General features: G+C 43.8%; 1 protein-coding gene across 1 annotated transcript in view; it reads right to left on the bottom strand.

Annotated features, from left to right (window-relative positions):
* Window positions 1-4,807: 4,807 nt before the first annotated feature.
* The window catches only part of LOC146811721 (perforin-1-like), an 84,039-nt gene continuing 68,666 nt past the window's right edge, over window positions 4,808-20,180 (bottom strand). The window contains exon 3 of the mRNA XM_085614526.1: window positions 4,808-6,564. Coding sequence (XP_085470652.1) covers window positions 5,481-6,564 — 1,084 coding nt within the window. The 3' untranslated portion in view covers window positions 4,808-5,480. The remainder of the gene's footprint in view (window positions 6,565-20,180) is intronic.

Raw genomic sequence — 20,180 nt, 5'->3', positions numbered from 1 at the left:
CGATCTAGATAGAAGGACTGACAGTGGAGTTGTGCCTATTTTACAAGTGTTACCATCTCTCCAGGTCCGGGTAGAATCAGTTAATGGGGACACAATGAATATCCTCTCATGGAACCTGGCAGGTATTAGTCGAAAGTGTAACTGCCCACATTGGTTGGATCTGGTTTCTCAACAGGAAATATGTCTATTTCAGGAAACCTGGTCCCAGACTCCCATACATATTCCTGGGTTTAAGTCCTTTTTTAAACCAGCAGTATCTGCTAAAGTGGGTCGGGCTTCAGGGGGCCTACTTATCTTGGTAAATCTTTCCCTGAATTGCTAAATAAATGAGCTGGCTACCAATAACCCGGTCATTTTGGGGATTAGGCTAGCCCAGGGGAATGGGTTAACTGTCGATATGTACAATGTATATGCCAGGAGCACTAGAGGTGGTAGCTCACCGACTCTCCTTGCTTTGGATAACCTATTGGGAGACAGGAATGTCAGCTATCCGCTGATAATTGGTGGTGACTTTAATGTTACATTTGAACCCCTTGATTCGGTCGAGTCCCTTGACGTGTCCGAAGAGGACAAAGTTTGGAAGGTACTCCCTTTGGAATTACCCCCAATCAAAAAATGGTCCCATGCTGCCCTCCAACTGAACGCAATCTCCCTGGAATACAGGCTAAAGGCTACCAATGGACGAACCAATTCCGACAGAAATGGTGGGATGACCTTCATAGGAACAAAGGGGTCAAGTAGGATCGACTATATATTAGTGGATCTGACCCTGTGGCCTCAAGTCCAGGACATGTTTATACACCAGGCCTGCGACAGTGATCACAACTCCCTACACTTATCTATTAGCCATCTATGGGGGAGTATTTGGCAGGACTCTACTGCCCCACTATGCACAAGAGAGTTGAGTGCCACAATTGATAAGCGTCTGCTTAAATGGCCCATGGTCTTGGCTGACAAACTTAAAATGCAAAAGATCAATGAAGTTCTAGCCGAGCATTTAGCGATATTAGAACCAGCAAGTAGTGCCCTTCACGGAGCATTCTTCGAGCAATTGGCTACCTTCTTTTACATTCCCTTTTCCAAGACCAGATCCTTCCGGGGTTGCCGCCTTGGAGCAAATCCGTGGCACAATAGAGACTGTAGGCTTGCGAGAGCAAGATTGACCACAGCTATTAAAAATAGGGACCAAGTAAGCATCCGTGACTGCAGAAGGGCCTATAAACAAGTACAGGGCATAGCCAAAAAGTTATGGGATTTAGGGAGATGGGAAGAGCTAGAGGAGGCTATTGCTCATCCTGACCATCGACAATTCTGGCTGTTAGTGGCCAAGACAAATTTTGAACGCAGCCCTCCCCTGGCCAACAACATTACATCATTAGAATGGTATAATCATTTTAATGAGCTATATTATTTAGGTAATACTACCAATAGTTTTCAGAAGCCCCCCAGCTTGGACGCCCAACGCAGCATAATTGTATTCACCAGGAAAGAGATGATGAGCTCCTTAGATGCCATTATACCTGCTAAAGCCCCGGGCCCAGATGGCATCCCAGGCAATCTCTTCCGCGCTGACAGGGAGAACTGGGCAACTTATTTATGAACCTGGCCAATGACATTCCTGGAGGAGGAAAGATTCCGGACTCGTGGAAGGGAGCGGAAGTGATTCCAATCTTCAAAAAAGGAGACAGGTCTAAGCCCTTCAACTACCGCCCAATTAGCTTGATAGATTACACTCAAAAGGTCTTCTGTCGCTCGCTTTTAACAAAAATCCAAACCTGGATGGATGAGAAGAACATCTTCTCTCCCTTACAGGCAGGCTTTCGATGGAAGACCAGCACTATTGACCAGGCTTTTCGCCTTCTCTTGCTATATTGGAAGGTGGTTGTGTTGGGCAAAGGCAGCTTATATCTTGCCTTTATAGACCTCAAAACCGCCTTCAACCTTGTCCCTAGAGACCAACTCTGGCAAACCCTCATGATTATGCGTATGCCCCTCGAAATTTTAGAACTTTTGGTCAGGTTGCATGATGATAACTTTGCACGTGTGAGGTGGGGCAACCAGGGGCAACTTGCCGACCCAATTAAGATCCGGCGCGGGGTACGCCAAGGGTGCGTTTTGGCCCCTACCCTTTTTTCCCTTTATGCCAACCAGATTGTCGACCTTTTATGTTCAACTCCAGCTGATGCCCCTTCGTTGGCGAACCAGAAGATAGCTACTTTGCTGTTCGCTGATGATACCCTTTTGGTATCTAAAACTCATATGGGTCTCCAGAAGCTCCTGGACCAATTTAAGGCTTTCTGTGATGCGAGGGGTTTGGTTATTAATACCCTCAAAACCAAGTTGATGATAATGAACCCTCGTAAATCCTTTAATCGGAACCTGGTCCTAGATAATGTCCCTTTGGAGAGGGTTAGCTCCTTTGAATATTTGGGCATAGTGGTCTCCGATAGCATGACCTGGAATAATCAGTTGAACAAGACGTCCCTAAAATTCTCTCAGCTAGCAGGGGCATTGCGGCGCAAGATTTGTTTATTAAATACGAAGCCCGTAGCCCCAGCTCTTAAACTCTATAGCTCAAAGGTTGTGAGTAGTGTACTCTATGGGGCAGAACTGTGGGGTCTGGTGGACGCAAGGAAATTAACAACAGTTGAAAACAGGTTTCTTAGGAGTCTTGTAGCCCTGCCCCAAAGCACCCCCCTCCTTCCTTTGAAACTGGACCTGAGAGTTAGGTCTATACATGACCAAGCGAGTTTGTGCCCTTGCTTTTTTGGTATAGGTTGGTCACTACCCCCGACCTAGCCCCTTATGTTGCTGCTTTTAACGAAGCGTCCGTCCTAGACAGGAACAAAAAAATTGGGTGGATAAAATATGTTAATACTGTTCGGGCAGCAATTGGCCTCCTCAATTTGCCTGCTGGCTCTCCACCACGGTACTCAAAGGACCAACTAAAGCGTCAATATTGGCTATGGGTAGAACAGACCACCTATTCGAGGATTCGTCATGGTTGTTTAACCGATGCTTTTTTAGACATAAAATCCTCAAAATACCTTGAGAAATATCTTGATATCATCAAAGTGCCTGGGGACAGGAAAATGTATACCCAGTATAGGTTTGGCTGCTTACCCATCAATGCCTTTACCAACCTTTGGCTAAACAACACTAGCCAGCCCAAGGGATGCCCATCCTGTAATGATCCAAACAAGACTGTGGGCCATGTTTTCTTTGCATGTCCAGCCTACGACAGTCCAAGAAGGAATTGGTTGGTCCCACTATGCAGACAGTTGGGAACCCATAGCCATCTTGACGCACGATGGATTATTAGATCGGATACAAGACCATCCTTGGTAAGTGCCATTTCAAAATTTCTTGGCTGGTTCTGGGCCATTAGGCGAAGGCTCCTGTCCACTTTTCCTTGTGCCAGGGACCAGCTGTAGTAAAAATCTTACGACTCGAGGGTGCTTTAATCCCCAGGATCCTATTTTTAAGTTCCTTCTAAAAGTTTTTATCAAAATCTTCTTAAATTGTGGCTATTGTTAGTCATTATTGCACTCGCACTTTATTCCTGTTTTATTCTTTTTACTTGACTTTTAATTGAGTACGCACATAGAAATGTTGCATCTTAGCGATTTCCCCGGTGTTTACAATTCTCATTACGTGATACTTGACCATTTGAACCTGGTGTATTAAATATCTACTTTTATTTGTGTTAACTGTATCATTGGCTCCATTGCTAAGGAAGAATATGTGTGTATTTTTTATGGTTTTACAACCGAAATAAAGATTATGACTGACTAACATGTCCACCACTCAAATTACTTTCATGTTCACCATACTAATTGAACACTAATCCTTATGGGTTCCGGAGTACCTTGCTACTCGCCAGAAAGCACTTCAAAACCCCATCAGGGGTAGCAAGCGCTTTATAAATACAAACCTCTTTCCCTCTTCTACCCCGCCACCTACCCTTCTCTATCCAAATAACTGAATAACATATCCACCACTCAAATTACTTCATATTGCACTATACTAATTTCCAACAATAATCCTTTATGGGTTCTGGAGTAGCGTGCTACTCGCCAGAAAAGCGCTTCAACACCCATCAGGGGTAACAGGTGCTATATGAATGTAAACCTTTCTTACCCTTCTATCCCTCCGCTATCCTTCTCACTCCAAATAACTGACTAATATCCACCACTCAAATTATTTTCATATTTCACCATACTAATTCACCACTAATCCTTTACGGGTTTCCGGAGTAGTGTGCTTCAACACCCCATCAGGGGTAACCAGCACTATATAAATACAAACCTTTTTTTCCTCTTCTATCCTTCTGCTACCCTTCCGAATCCAAATAACTGACTAACCTATCCACCACTTAAAATGTACTTGCATGTTTCACTATTCTAATTCAACACTAATCCTCTATGGGTCCCAGAGTAGCGTACTACTCACCGAAAAAGCGCTTCGACACCTCGTCGGGGTAGTAAGCGCTATAGAAATGCAATTACAATACAATACAATACAATACAATAAATTATCAATTTAAAACAAACATTTACCATTGGAAAGGTGGTAACAAACCGCTGCTACACTTCTTCAACTTTTCACGGCACTACAGACTATGCATTACAATATCACGTCACAAGGTCTCTTTGCATGATCAGGCGGAAAATCTCAGAAACATTGGAATGAATGTGGTAACTTGTATTTTTAAGCTTGCCGTCTGCCCTGGAGGCATGTTTGCACAAAGGAAAATGGATCAGACCAACAGACAGCGAGACTTCGAGAAATAACAAATTTAAAAGAGTTTTAAGTTCACACAGCAAGGCTACGCAATTTTATTACAGTATTTGATGTAGGGGGTCAGTCTCAAAAAGGTTGCGACTGTACTTGGGACACAACTGAAAAGGACTGAAACAAACTCCTCTGAAGAATTAGGAAAAGTGTTCCATGTACAAAACTAAAGTTTCTATGGTTTAACTCAAATCTGTTAAACAAACACATAGTTACCTCAGCAAATTTCCATGAAATGAACAAAAAATACACACAGCCGCCCCAAAACAGATTACATAGTGGGGAGAGAAGAGATGAACGCATTTTCCTATAGTTAAAATGTGTTGGTCCACGTAGGAATGATATTTAAGAAGCTACATTCAGTTGCCACCGTTCTGTAAGAGAGTTCTAGAAAGCACCTACTTCCAGCTGGAAACAACAGAAGTATTTTAATAAAAGTAGAGTGCTATATGGAGCCAGAGGGGGAGCAAGCCTATTAGGGTATGTCAATAAATAGGGCCTGGTAAAATTTGCCTTTAGATACTCTTTGTGCACATTTTCTCCAGCACACCCTAATATCCTCTGTTTTCCACTTTGGTTCATTTCTATGGCTCCGTGGCCAGTTCATAATTCTGAACTCCAACCAGTAGGTCACTGTATTCCAACCAGTAGGTCCCTTTCACTAAAGATGTCAGCTTGTGGAGTGTTCACTCTGGAGATGGTATATAATCCAGGCACTTTGGACCCCCTAAGGATGGGCCACAGACCAGGCTGTACTTGAAAGTCAGGCTGCCGTGGTTCAGGTAGCAGATATCCTCGTGGGTCCCAGATGCCAACTGCTTGCTGCACGAACCCAGGAGGTCGTCATCATATCGATTGTCCTCGTCCCACACTTCTAAGAGAAGGGTGCTGGCCTCGTTTAAGTGCACCATGCCAAAATCAAAGTGACTTTTCCAGGAGGGGTTGTCATTGTTCCACACTGTGCTTGTTCTCAACTCTTTGGCTTCGAATTTTAACTTTACATAGGCATCGGTCTTTGTGACATAATCTCCCCAGAGTCCAGTGGCGTATAGAATTGTCACCGTCATTTTGGCGAGTCCCCTACTGGTAGAGCAGCACATGCTGTTGACCCCATGTCCACCCGGGCAAAAACATGAACATGAGTCTCTCTTGCTAGGTTGGGCCCCCGAGGGACAGGTGTTGGAACAGTTCTTCCAGAAGGTCTTCTCCAGCACATAGTCCCTGATGGCCAACTTCAGGTTCTCTTTCCTGGGGCCACATCTCCTGATAAGTTGGTGAATGGGCTGTAGAGAGTAGGAAAGGATTCCTGGGGTGACCTTGAGACTTTCGATCCAGTCATTGAAGGGTCCTGGATCCTGCCCATCGGAAAAAAGTAGGTCAGCGCTAAGGTGGCCACCCACAATTTCTGTCTGCCGCTCGTTGTAGGTCTCATGAAAGCTGCCCTTGAAGTTTTTACTCTTCTTCAGCTCTTCACAGGCACTCATGACTGCTTCAGCGTTTCCTTTTCCTCCTACATTGGCTGAGGCTTCCAGGTTCAGGCAGTCTTTCACTTCGTCCACAGATGATCCATCCAAACTGGACTCGCAGGTCTTGATCGCTGTCACATCTCGGATCTTGCCCCCCAGGTTCACCTGGGTGATGTAATGGGTTCCGTAGGTGTCTATCACCTGCCGATATAGAGCCTTGGTCTTCCTGTCATAGGTAGCTGGGAGGCCCCGAAGTGTCAAGTAGAATTGGTGTGTAAGAGGAGGTCTGTCTGTGGTCCGGAAACTGCCAGGAAAAAAAACAAAATATTAGTGAAACAAATTATAGTTTATTAAGGTGCCTTACTTTCTGATTTCTAGGACACAATATAATGCCCTAAGTCTTCTGCAGAGTGCGAGTACATTGGTTGCAATGAGAAGCAGCATCACATAGATTATTCATTGTGCTACAAGGAGCCTGGTTACAAACATATAACATAAGGTGAGCAAGGTGACAGATATATAACATGCTATGAATATAATACACTTTAGGCTTCATGGGTATGGTTGTAACTTTGCATAATCTAAGGGATCTCTTTATCCTCACTGGGATATTGTGCTGTCCTTGTGGGATGTTGGAATAAATTGCTTGAATCGACCCTTTTCTGGACTTTTTGTAATTTCTTAATGCACCAAACCTTTTTTTGTATTTGTAAATACAACCAGCGACACCTCTAAGGAAAATACCTGTATTATCCGAAAAGGGGAGACACCAATTGCCTTTACAGTTGTATGAAGAGACAAATGGTGCATGAAACCCCATTTACTCACTTTAGAAAATGTGAAATCACAAAAATATGGGTGATCGGCTAGAATGATAAGACCGTGGGGTGGTAAGGGAGATTTTGTCTTTCATAGATTTGGACCATTCGGAAATGTATAATGGATGGCTTGAAGGAGAATGGTTGCTCTGCAGACAACCATATCAGAGGAGGTTCTTTGGCAAGTTGGGTGCCCCTTGAAAAAGCACTGGTTGGCCCATACGGTTGACAACATTCTTGCATTGGAGAAAATGTCACCTATCTTCAAGCAGTCCCCAATAGGCAGAAGTCAGTGTCATGAACATGAACACACTGAGCACAATATGCTACAGTGAGTGGAATAGAAACCTCACGGAAGTGAGTATAACACAGAATAAAATGAATATGAACTTTAATGAAATAATGAACAGAAAAATGTCAGTAATACATGCATAGACGAACACGATACTGCAACAAACTATTTCTATAAGTGCTACTCGTTGCTTCGCTTTCCACCACTTGGTTAACAGCTAGCAGATGAGAAGTCATTTATGAGTGGTCGTGTGTGAAACAGGACACATAATTATTCAATATGACACATTTTATAGAACATATATTACAGTGATTAGCATTGTGTGAAATTTGCTTTACAATTTATTTTTTATAGAATATTCTGCAGAAACTATTAAAATGCAGATGGATTTGAACTGTTGTTATTTGTTATTTGAAATGTTATGATGTTTCATATCTATTTTGTGAAACTGCATTGCTTTGTTCATTGTTAAATAGGAGGTCAGACATTCTCCATGAGGTATGAATGTCTGAGATGCCTATATGGCTAAATTAATCTAACAATTATTTTAGGTGAATTCAATATATTTCACTGGTTTGCTCAAATGTTAGCAAAATGTAATCCTTTATAAAATGGCCTACATTAAGCATCATAAACTGTCACCCCTCTAACTTACAAATAATTTTAAAGAACTCCATTTTATTATTGTTTTCCCCGTGTCGAGCATTGCATGTTGACATGATAAAAACACCTCGGATGTATTTCCGTTGGCAAAATCCATTGAAAATAATTTCACAGCTCAGTACCAGTCTTGAATTTAAAATTACTGACACAAACAATAAACTTCAAAAAGGTATCTGATTTTCTTGTACAGTATTGTTTTTGATTTTGGAAGGATCTAAAGAAATGCATTTATATGTGGTATTTATATTTACCCTGTTGTTTTTGATTGAAGAACTTGGAAAATACATTCTATTTCATTGTAGATTTTAGTGATGGAAGAATGTCTGAATTCTGAAAAGAAACTTACATTTTCATCTCGCTCAATCACCTACGCAGTATATGAAGTATATTGTAACTGTTGTAGTTTTACATATCACATAATTTTCAAACATAACATTTTACACCATATCTATTTCAGGCGTGCTAAACATGCCAACAGTAGGAAACAATTGAAGTCAGGTTTTTTAGCTGCAAGAGGAAATATTGTAGTTGTTCATTTGCTTGAATTGGGAGTTACTTCTATTATTCAAACTTTATTGGGAAAGAAGCCATAAGAGTGAGAGATAAAATTCCAGTAAAACACTCAGTAAAGTTGTGTACGGTCCAGGTAAAGCACTCTCCCCAGCAGCTCCGCTTGCAGCGCCTCTCTTCCTCAGCGCCTGAGCTCTCCTGCCTTCTGAGTTCACGCAGGTAGTCTGCTGCCCCCCAGCCCCCACTTTGTACCCAGCGCCTCCTGGTCTTCTCCTGGCTGCTAGGAGACTCGTTTTCTGTTATTTTAAGGGAATCCTCAGTAACCCTCAGGTTTATTTTTGGGCTTAGTATAAAGCTATTCTTTGTATTTGACTCCCCCCGTACGATTACAGGCAGCCTTTTCCCACTGCTGCGGCCCCTGCGGCCCCGCCCACCGACACAGCCCCGCTAGCGCCTCCCCTCAACTCCTCCAGTCCCGCCCCCTCCCCTACTTAATGGCGGCCCCTGCTGGGGAGCGCCTGTGACACCTAGACCTCCGGTCCAGGCAAGCACTCTGCCCAGCAGCTCCGCTTGCAGCACCTCTCTGCCTCAGCGCCTGAGCTCCCCTGTCTTCTGAGTTCATGCCGGCAGTCCGCCACCCCCGTGCTTTGTACCCAGCACCTCCTGGTCTTCTCCTGACTGCTAGGAGACTCGTTTTCTGTTATTTTAAGGGAATCCTCAGGCTTATTTTTAGGCATAGTATAAAGCTATTCTTTGTATTTGACTCCCCTGTATGATTACAGGCAGCCTTTTCCCACCCGTGCGGCCCCGCCCACTGACACAGCCCCGCTCCCACCTCCCTTGCTCCAGTCCCGCTCCCTCCCCTACTTAATGGCGGCCACAGCGAGGTCGCACCTAAGGCAAGCCCGTCTGCGCCCGTCCGCGACCCGACAGCGACCAGCACCAGGAAACCTGGCTCTTCTAGGCCCCACCGCTATGACTCTACCACCCTCCATACACTCAATCTCGGAAGACACACTGACTGCGAAAGATCCTCCCCCTACACCACCCATGGATAGTTCTCGTGCAGAACCTGCCGCATAGCGTTCACCATCAACAACACCCCCACGACCGCCGAAGGCCCGCCTGGTACACGCACAGCCGAAACCCTGACATGCATCATCCTCAACGTGCGCTCCCTGCACCGACACGCCGTAGAGATCTCGGACCTGGTCAACACCCTCTCGCCCGACGTCGCCTTCTTCACGGAAACCTGGACCAATGCCACCTCTGGCCCCGACATCGCCACGGCCATCCCTGACGGCTACAAGATCCAGAGAAAGGACCGCCCCCACCGCCCAGGAGGGGGACTCACCATTGCACACAAGACCCCTCCGACTCTCCACGTCCAGTACAAGCGACCCGCGCTCCAACACTTAACACCTCAAATTCCTGATCCAGACCAGCCCCAGGACCACTCTACACAGCACCCTCATCTACAGACTGTCGGGACCCCGCACCCAGTCCGCAACCACCATCGTTAAGCTAGCCGCACCCCACTTAATCCTCTCCACGGACTGCATTCTACTCGGGGACCTTAACTTCCACCTCGACAACCGCAACGACCCTGACTCCATCATGCTACTCGACAACCTCGCCAACCTCGGACTGAAGCAGCTGGTCAACACGCCCACACACAGAGCTGGACATACCCTAGACCCTATCTTCGCGGGAGCCACAAACATCCATTTCAGCCACATCACCCAGCCCCTCTGGACGGACCACCACTGTGTCCACTTCACCTTCAAGACAACCACCGCACCCAAGCCCACCCCTCGACCACCACGTAGGAGCTGGAGCAAGGTCACAGAGGAACTCCTCATTGCCACCCTCCTCCAAGACCCCCCAGCACCACGACCAATACAAACTCCACAGCAACAGAACTTCACCACTGGATCTCCCACTGTGCCGACAAACTCGCACCCCTCGGTCACCCTGACAAGCAACGCCCTCTGAAGGCCGCCTGGTTCACCACAGAACTACATGAAGCCAGATGCCTTAAGAAAACCTGGCAAAACCAGAAAACCACGGAAGCACGGAACAAACATAGGAGCGCCCAGAAGGAATACCACCAGCACATAAGAGACACCAAACGGACCTTCATAAGAGACAAAGTCCAGACCAACGCTACTAACTCCAAGGAACTGTTGAACGTTATACAGCAGTTCACCAAACCCCTCAGCTAAGCCTCTGACATCACACCCTCCCAGGAACTCTGCGACAAGCTCAGCTCATACTTCCATCAGAAGATAAAGGCCCTCAATGACATTTTCAGCAAACAGACGCAGGACACTACAGCCCCCCCACCTACGCCACCGACAAGCCAACCATCACAACCTGGAATCCCGCCACCGTCGAACACATTACATCTACCATGAAGTAAACCCACTCAGGAGCCCCAGCGGACCCATGCCCACCGCACATATTCTACAGGGCCACCGCCACCATCACACCCGAACTCGGTCTGACCATCAACGCATCCTTCATGTCCGCCATCTTCCCAGAGGACTGGAAGTGGGCAGAGGCCAAACTCCTCCTCAAGAAACCGACGGCAGACCCTACTGACCTGAAAAACTACTGGCCCATCTCACTCCTCCCTTTCACGGCCAAAGTCACGGAGAGACTCGTGAACGTCCAGCTGACCACCTTCATTGAAGAGCACTCCATCCTAGATGCCTCCCAGCCTGGAATCCGCAGCAACCACAGCACCGGACCACCCTCCTCGCCGCCAGGGATACAAGGAATCGCTCGTGACTGGATCCGATCCTTCCTCTCTGGCAGAACCCAGAGGATCAGACTCCCTCCCTTCATCTCCAAACCCACCAATATCGACAGCGGATTCCCTAGGGACCAACGCTCATCCCACGCTCTTCAACATTTACATGACCCCCCTCGCCGCCATCTTGAGACAGCATGGACTCAGCATTGCATCCTACGCCGGCAACACCCAGCTCATTCTCTCACTCACTAAGAATCCCAAAGACACCCGACTCTGCTTCCAGGAAGGAATGAAGAATGTGGCAGCCTGGATGAAGGACAGCTGTTTGAAGCTCAACTCACAGAAGACCGAGGTCCTCATTCTCGGACCGTGCACGTCTGCCTGGGACAACACCTGGTGGCCCTCCGCCCTCAAAAATCCACCCACTCCTACGGACCACGCACAAAACCTCGGCATCATCCTCGACTCCTCCCTCTCCATGAATTGCCAGATCAACGCCGTCACTTCCACCAGCTTCAACTGCCTGCGCATCCTCCTTAAGACACTCAAATGGATCCCCCCTGACGGCAGAAAGACCGTCACCCACGCACTCATAACCAGCATACTGGACTATGGCAACGCCGTATATGCCGGAATCAACAGAGCTCTACTACACAGACTCCAGACCATCCAGAATGCCGTGGCCAGACTCGTCCTCGGGACCCAGCGTCACAAACACATAACCCAACACCTGCAAGACCTCCACTGGCTCCCCGTCGAGAAGAGAATCACCTTCAAAATCCTCACCCATGCTTACAAATCCCTCAACAACATCAAATACCTTAACAAGAGAGTTTGCTTCCACGTACCCAAGAGGAACCTCCGCCCCGCCGACCTCGCCCTGGCAGAGGTCCCCCGCATCCACAGCAACAGAACAGGTGGGAGAGCCTTCTCCTACATCACAGCCAAGACCTGGAACGAGCTCCCCGTGAACATCAGGTGCTCCCCAACCCTGCAAACCTTAAGGAAGGACCTCAAGACCTGGATTTTCGACTGACCCGAAGCTGCGACTGATCCGTAGCTGCCCCCACCCCTAGCACCTTGAGACCCTTACGGGTGAGTAGTGCACTTTACAAACCCTTGATTGATTGATTGATTGCTGTCGAGAATGTTATAAATGCATCTATGCTTGTAGAATAACTAATAATTCTCGTGTGAGGAGTAGCTCATCAAACAATTTGTAAACTGAAAACCATATAACATTTTCAAACAATTCATCAAAGAGCTGAGCAATAAATTGAATTATACAAGGGTAAAATACATTACTAGATTGGGATCGTAAATTAGCAGCCAGATTGCCCGTACACGGATGTAATGTGTTTGGTGTTTAAAACGAGGAGCATGACCCACTCCGCGTCCAGCCTACTAAGGAGAGCTAATGAAGCGAAAATGGACATGCGTGAGGAAGGGATTCGGGCAGATTGACATTCTGCTTCGATCGTGCTGATAACCGTGTTTGTTCAGGTCACATTGAGAGTGGGAATATCGCGGCAGTATGGCAACTCACCTGACTGTTTTCCAAAAGGAGATTCCACACTGTCTTCAGTGCTTGTACTGAGTAAGAATCACGCACACTGGTACTGTACTTGAGAACTTTCAGCATGTTATTTTGAAAAGACTATACAATGCACTATGGGAATTGAAGTTTTTACTTTCAGTCATGTGACTTTGCCTTTTTAAAGCACGCACAAGCGCACTTCTGTGTTTGTCTTTCACCCGTGAGCAAGGCTATTGTGCCGAAACGTTGGGATATGAAAGCTGACGCTGCTGAACACTGAATTAAACTACGTTGCCAGTATTGGGCCTCAGTTTGTTGTTTTACACGGTGGTGTTTAATGGGCTGCTCCGTGCCCATTGTCCTGAGGCCGCCCTGTAGGGTCGGGGGCTCCAGAACGAGAGAACTGTGTTTGGTGTTTAAAACGAGGAGCATGACCCACTCCGCGTCCAGCCTACTAAGGAGAGCTAATGAAGCGAAAATGGACATGCGTGAGGAAGGGATTCGGGCAGATTGACATTCTGCTTCGATCGTGCTGATAACCGTGTTTGTTCAGGTCACATTGAGAGTGGGAATATCGCGGCAGTTTGGCAACTCACCTGACTGTTTTCCAAAAGGAGATTCCACACTGTCTTCAGTGTTTGTACTGAGTAAGAATCACGCACACTGGTACTGTACTTGAGAACTTTCAGCATGTTATTTTGAAAAGACTATACAATGCACTGTGGGAATTGAAGTTTTTACTTTCAGTCATGTGACTTTGCCTTTTTAAAGCACGCACAAGCGCACTTCTGTGTTTGTCTTTCACCCGTGAGCAAGGCTATTGTGCCGAAACGTTGGGATATGAAAGCTGACGCTGCTGAACACTGAATTAAACTACGTTGCCAGTATTGGGTCTCAGTTTGTTGTTTTACACGGTGGTGTTTGATGGGCTGCTCCGTACCCATTGTCCGGAGGCCGCCCTGTAGGGTCGGGGGCTCCAGAATGAGAGAACTGTGTTTGGTGTGTATATATATATATATATATATATATATATATATATATATATATATATATATATATATATATATATTTCCAACCAAATCCGACTTTCTCCAAATCAGACACCGACACTCGGGATGCTTTCAGCCATCCGGCTTGGGTATTTATTTCCTTTCGTAACGCGTTTCGGGACGTATCCCTTGCTCACACAATCTAATGTGGACCAAACGTTTCCATTTTAAGCAAAAAATACAAGGTCACATGATTAGCTCCTCAATAGACATAAACAGCAGACTATCATTGCCGTGATGCTTAGTTTTTTTCAATACAACGTTGTCTTGACATAGTGCCAGAAATCTCTCTTATATCAACATTTATCTCATTCAAGTGAGTCAAAAAAATGGATTGGATTTAAAAGTTACAAATAATTCATATATTTACATTCAAATCAAAGCATCCATTATAAGAAGGGGAGAAAATTCAAAGAGAGTAACATTATCTGACACATAAATAGAGTACTCTAAGTCTCATTTCAATAGTGCATCATTCTTATAATTCCATACTCCAAATCATTTATAACGTTATTACACAAGTCATAGTTTAGTCATATAAATTTAGATTCCTTGTCATAATTGAATTGTCCATCTTTCATAATTTATAATCAACGAAGTTTCCAATGAATAATTCGTTTGCAATCCATTATGGTAACCTTTACTTCCAGGAACCAAGAGGGGAGACAAGGGAAAAAAGAATACACATAATAATGTCATATTAGGACATACAATTATAGAATTATTTAACAATAGGATTCAACTCCGTGTCAATAAAGTGCTAGTGCTTTGTACAACATATGTGCAATTCAATGCTTAAATAAAGTGCTAGTGCCTTTCTTTGTGCAAAAAATCGCAATATTGTCACAATAAAGTGCTAGTGCAACAGTATTCTATCTATCAGGGAATCCTAAAGGAATTTATAAATTGCGTCCTATGATTATTATTAAACAACGGTTGTCCTTAAAACGATCATGTTGAAGAGTATGGAAAAAAGGAGCAATCAATCCATCACTGGATAGTTATAGTTAAAATCAAAATTTAAAACCAAGTTTAAAATCAACATGATTAGGAACGATACCTCTATTTTAAATGTATGCGTAGATCTTCTTCAACAATCATACCATGAGGACTTTTTGTGTTGAACATAAGTATGTATTTAGACTCCAGTTTTCTTAATTTCCTTTCCCTATCGCCACCTCTTTGTTCTTTAGGGACTTGATCAATGGCAAAGTATATTAGTTCATTGGTATTGCCTTTGTGGAATTCATTTATGTGACGAGCAACAACATAGTTTTTATCATTATTAGCGATTGCCCTAAGATGCTGCAGGATGCGCACGTGGACCATGTGGATAGTGCTTCCTATATACATCTTAGGGCAAGAGCATTTCAAGACATAAACAACAAATTCGCTTTTACAATTTAGGGGCTTTCTTATTTTCCAAGGACTATTCAAAAGGGGAGACATTATTTGATGTGTATTTTTACCGTGTCTACAGGCCTTGCATTTAAAACATTTGTGGAAGCCTGGGCTTACTTTAAGCCAACCACCACCTTTCTTGGCTTCCAAATCAGTTTTAAATAGGTCATCTCTCATAGATTTAGCACGGTTAAAAGTCACCAAAGGGATTCGTGTGACCTTCCCTTTTAGAATAGGGTCCTGCTTGACGAGGTGCCAGTGTCTACTCAGGCTATCTCTCACTCTAGCCTGGTATGTACTGAAACCAGTGATCATGCGGATCTGACTTTCAGTATTCTTCCGCTTTTCTTCAGCTTTTTTAATGTCTGGTTTCAATAATACACTTCTCTCCATATTTGCTACTTTCGATTTTGCCTGTCTTAGCGTTTCCATTTTGTATCCTCTCTGGAGGAATCTGTGGCTCAAGGCTTCCTGGGCCTGCCCCAAAGTAGTAGCTTCGCTGCAGTTGCGTTTCATTCTCAGATTCTCTGCATAAGGGATACTCATCTTAAGTTTAGTAGGGTGGAAACTAGCCGCATGCAGGATTGAATTTCCTGCAGTTGGTTTTCTGAAAGTGCACGTTTGGATTGAATTCTGTGCAATGTACACCTCTAAATCTAAATAAGTCACTTTCTCTGTACTTATTTGCTCAGTAAATTTTAAGTTCAATTTGTTTATGTTTATGCTTTCAATAAACTTTTGTGCTGATTCTCTAGATCCGTTCCATATGATAAATAAATCATCAATGAAGCGGATCCATTTAATGACATTTTCTCTCCACTCATTAATGTAGTCAACTTTGAGCACCTGCTCCTCCCACCAGCCCATGTGTAGATTGGCATAGCTGGGGGCGAAGCAGGTGCCCATCGCCGTGCCCTTAAGCTGTCTGTAAGTATCACCTCCGAAAAAGAAGTGATTATTGGTGAGACACAGCCTACACATCTCCAACAGCATATTAGTATGCTGGTAGAGATTAATAGGTCTTGAGTTTAAAAAATGCCTCATTGCCCTTAGTCCATCTTCATGGGCAATACTAGTATACAGACTCACGACGTCCAATGTTATGAGGAGATAAGAATCTTCCCATCTTATATTTTCTAATTGATTCAAGAAATCCCTTGAATCTTGAATATAAGCGGGTAATGCCCTCACATACTGTTGTAGGAATGAGTCTAAATATCTGGAGGTTGGTTCAAAGAGACTACCGATGGCTGAGATGATAGGACGCCCTGGTGGTTTATCCTTGTGTTTATGGATTTTTGGTATTAGGTATAATATGGGCACCACTGGGTTATCCACCCTCAAGAACAAATATTCTAGTTGATTAATCAACCCAATTCCTCGCCATCTCGCAAGGTCTTTTTGGTATTTAAGTTTGATTTCAATTAGATTACTGTGGGGGACTACTGAATAACATTCTCTATCTCTCAATTGTAAGGCTGCCTCACAGTTATATGCTTCAAGGGACCACAGTACCAAGTTGCCGCCCTTGTCAGCTTGCCTTACTACTATGTCCTGTCTGCTTTGTATTTTAGCCATCACAGATTGGTATTTTTTATCAAAACCTGAAGCTTTCTTTAAAAATTCTTTGCTAGAATTTAAGGATATTTCCTTTAAATCTTTAATTACCAGGTCAGAGTATATATCCAAAGTATCTCTAGGGGTGTTAGGTGTGAAACTCGATTTTGGTCTAAAATTAGTGGTAGTACTATCAAAAACATCTAGACAAAAAAGTTCATCTGCTTGACTAACTTGATTTACCACAGTCATACCTTCCCCTTCTCTTATGAGTTGCTGACATTCAAAAAGTACCTGCATGTCCCCAACATCGAGATTGCCTGGTTCCTCACTGACCAGTTGTCTCATTTCCTTTCAATTAGTAATTTTCATATCAAAGAATTTTTTTAGTTTTAGTTTCCTTACAAACTTGAAGAAGTCAATGCGCGTTTGAGTGTAATTAAAGTTAGTTCGTTTGCAGAAGGAAAGGCCAAGTGAAAGGATTCTTGTTTCTTCATCCGTTAAAACAAGATCCGTTAGATTTATAACCGTTGACTCTATTTCTTCCAACCCTTGCGTTGAAATTGCTTCTTCTTCCCTGATCGTAGTTCCATGGCTACTCCGTCGGTTTTTTCGCTTACGTAGCTTTCTTTTCTTTGACTTTGATTTTGGAACGAAGGACGTTGGTTTTGAGTCCGGTCCTTGTATAAAAAACCAAATTCCTCAATTACAGATGGGGGGTTTGTCATAGCCAGTGGTTGTAATCCTCCATCTTCAGAAAGTGACTCAACATCTGAGCTTGCTACTGAACTCAGATCCGACATTTCTCCTGGGATGTTGGGTGAGGGTTTAGTCGTTGCTGACGTGTGCACCTGTGAGAGACGTTGCTTTCGAATTGTATCGAAGCGTCGTGCAAAAGTGTAGATTTGACCGAGTAGATAATCCTGCCTGTCTCGATGAAACTTAGTAGCTTTTCGCGCCGTTATTGATTGCTCATATTTGGTTAAGCGGATTTTAACGTCAACTTTGAATTTTGTTGTGTCGTCCTCTCCCAGACATTTTAGTAATTCCGCTTCCAACATATTAATTTCAACTAGAATTTTCTCTCGGTGCCTCACAGCATATTTCACCAAGATTTTCATCATGCATTCAGAAGCATGCGCGTTGTTGGCCGCCCACTCCTTTAACATTTCAGGATCAGGGTTTTCATACGTGGGGGCTGTCAGTACTCGCAGTCCTCGGGGAACCCTCCCCACATCCAAGTATCTGCTTAGCGACTTGACCTCCCACCACTTAGAAATTTCATTTCGATAAAGTTTCTCAATCTTTTTCTTTAGCGCTAGAATGTTATCATTAGACTCCTTCACTGCCGAGTCCACTCCTGGTTTTGAAGTTACTTCTGTGCTGCTCCTTTCACTAAACACGGAGTCAGCGGCTGCCTCACGTTGTTCAATAATGGTATCCATTCTCAAATCAAGTTGCAAAAAACGTTCGTTATTAGATGCAATTTACGCTGGAAATACCCTTTGCCTGCTGAGCATATCCCGCCGGGTTTTCTAAGACCCAGCTCCTCTCCCCGTTGCCTTGAATCACTGACCGTTATTTTCTTTGGCGCCTTCGTTCGGCAAGCTGCTTCCATGGATGCTCGCTGCTTACAGAAGACGTCTCTCGGAAACAACGATCGAATATACAGGTAGGCGGCTCTGGGGGGGCTTCCTCGTAGTGTTCACAACACTCCGTTCCAAATTGCCAGAAAATCGAGGATGCTCCTGAACGAGGTCGCGTCGGTTCGCCGCTGTTCCAGCAATTCAACGGCACAGTATTTCCAACCAAATCCGACTTTCTCCAAATCAGACACCGACACTCGGGATGCTTTCAGCCATCCGGCTTGGGTATTTATTTCCTTTCGTAACGCGTTTCGGGACGTATCCCTTGCTCACACAATCTAATGTGGACCAAACGTTTCCATTTTAAGCAAAAAATACAAGGTCACATGATTAGCTCCTCAATAGACATAAACAGCAGACTATCATTGCCGTGATGCTTAGTTTTTTTCAATACAACGTTGTCTTGACATAGTGCCAGAAATCTCTCTTATATCAACATTTATCTCATTCAAGTGAGTCAAAAAAATGGATTGGATTTAAAAGTTACAAATAATTCATATATTTACATTCAAATCAAAGCATCCATTATAAGAAGGGGAGAAAATTCAAAGAGAGTAACATTATCTGACACATAAATAGAGTACTCTAAGTCTCATTTCAATAGTGCATCATTCTTATAATTCCATACTCCAAATCATTTATAACGTTATTACACAAGTCATAGTTTAGTCATATAAATTTAGATTCCTTGTCATAATTGAATTGTCCATCTTTCATAATTTATAATCAACGAAGTTTCCAATGAATAATTCGTTTGCAATCCATTATGGTAACCTTTACTTCCAGGAACCAAGAGGGGAGACAAGGGAAAAAAGAATACACATAATAATGTCATATTAGGACATACAATTATAGAATTATTTAACAATAGGATTCAACTCCGTGTCAATAAAGTGCTAGTGCTTTGTACAACATATGTGCAATTCAATGCTTAAATAAAGTGCTAGTGCCTTTCTTTGTGCAAAAAATCGCAATATTGTCACAATAAAGTGCTAGTGCAACAGTATTCTATCTATCAGGGAATCCTAAAGGAATTTATAAATTGCGTCCTATGATTATTATTAAACAACGGTTGTCCTTAAAACGATCATGTTGAAGAGTATGGAAAAAAGGAGCAATCAATCCATCACTGGATAGTTATAGTTAAAATCAAAATTTAAAACCAAGTTTAAAATCAACATGATTAGGAACGATACCTCTATTTTAAATGTATGCGTAGATCTTCTTCAACAATCATACCATGAGGACTTTTTGTGTTGAACATAAGTATGTATTTAGACTCCAGTTTTCTTAATTTCCTTTCCCTATCGCCACCTCTTTGTTCTTTAGGGACTTGATCAATGGCAAAGTATATTAGTTCATTAGTATTGCCTTTGTGGAATTCATTTATGTGACGAGCAACAACATAGTTTTTATCATTATTAGCGATTGCCCTAAGATGCTGCAGGATGCGCACGTGGACCATGTGGATAGTGCTTCCTATATACATCTTAGGGCAAGAGCATTTCAAGACATAAACAACAAATTCGCTTTTACAATTTAGGGGCTTTCTTATTTTCCAAGGACTATTCAAAAGGGGAGACATTATTTGATGTGTATTTTTACCGTGTCTACAGGCCTTGCATTTAAAACATTTGTGGAAGCCTGGGCTTACTTTAAGCCAACCACCACCTTTCTTGGCTTCCAAAT

The sequence above is a fragment of the Triturus cristatus genome, chromosome 7 (genome assembly GCF_964204655.1).
Source record: "Triturus cristatus chromosome 7, aTriCri1.1, whole genome shotgun sequence".
Taxonomy (NCBI): Eukaryota; Metazoa; Chordata; class Amphibia; order Caudata; family Salamandridae; genus Triturus; species Triturus cristatus.
The sequence above is the reverse complement of the archived record's forward strand: the minus strand, read 5'-3'. Positions and strand labels throughout refer to the sequence as shown.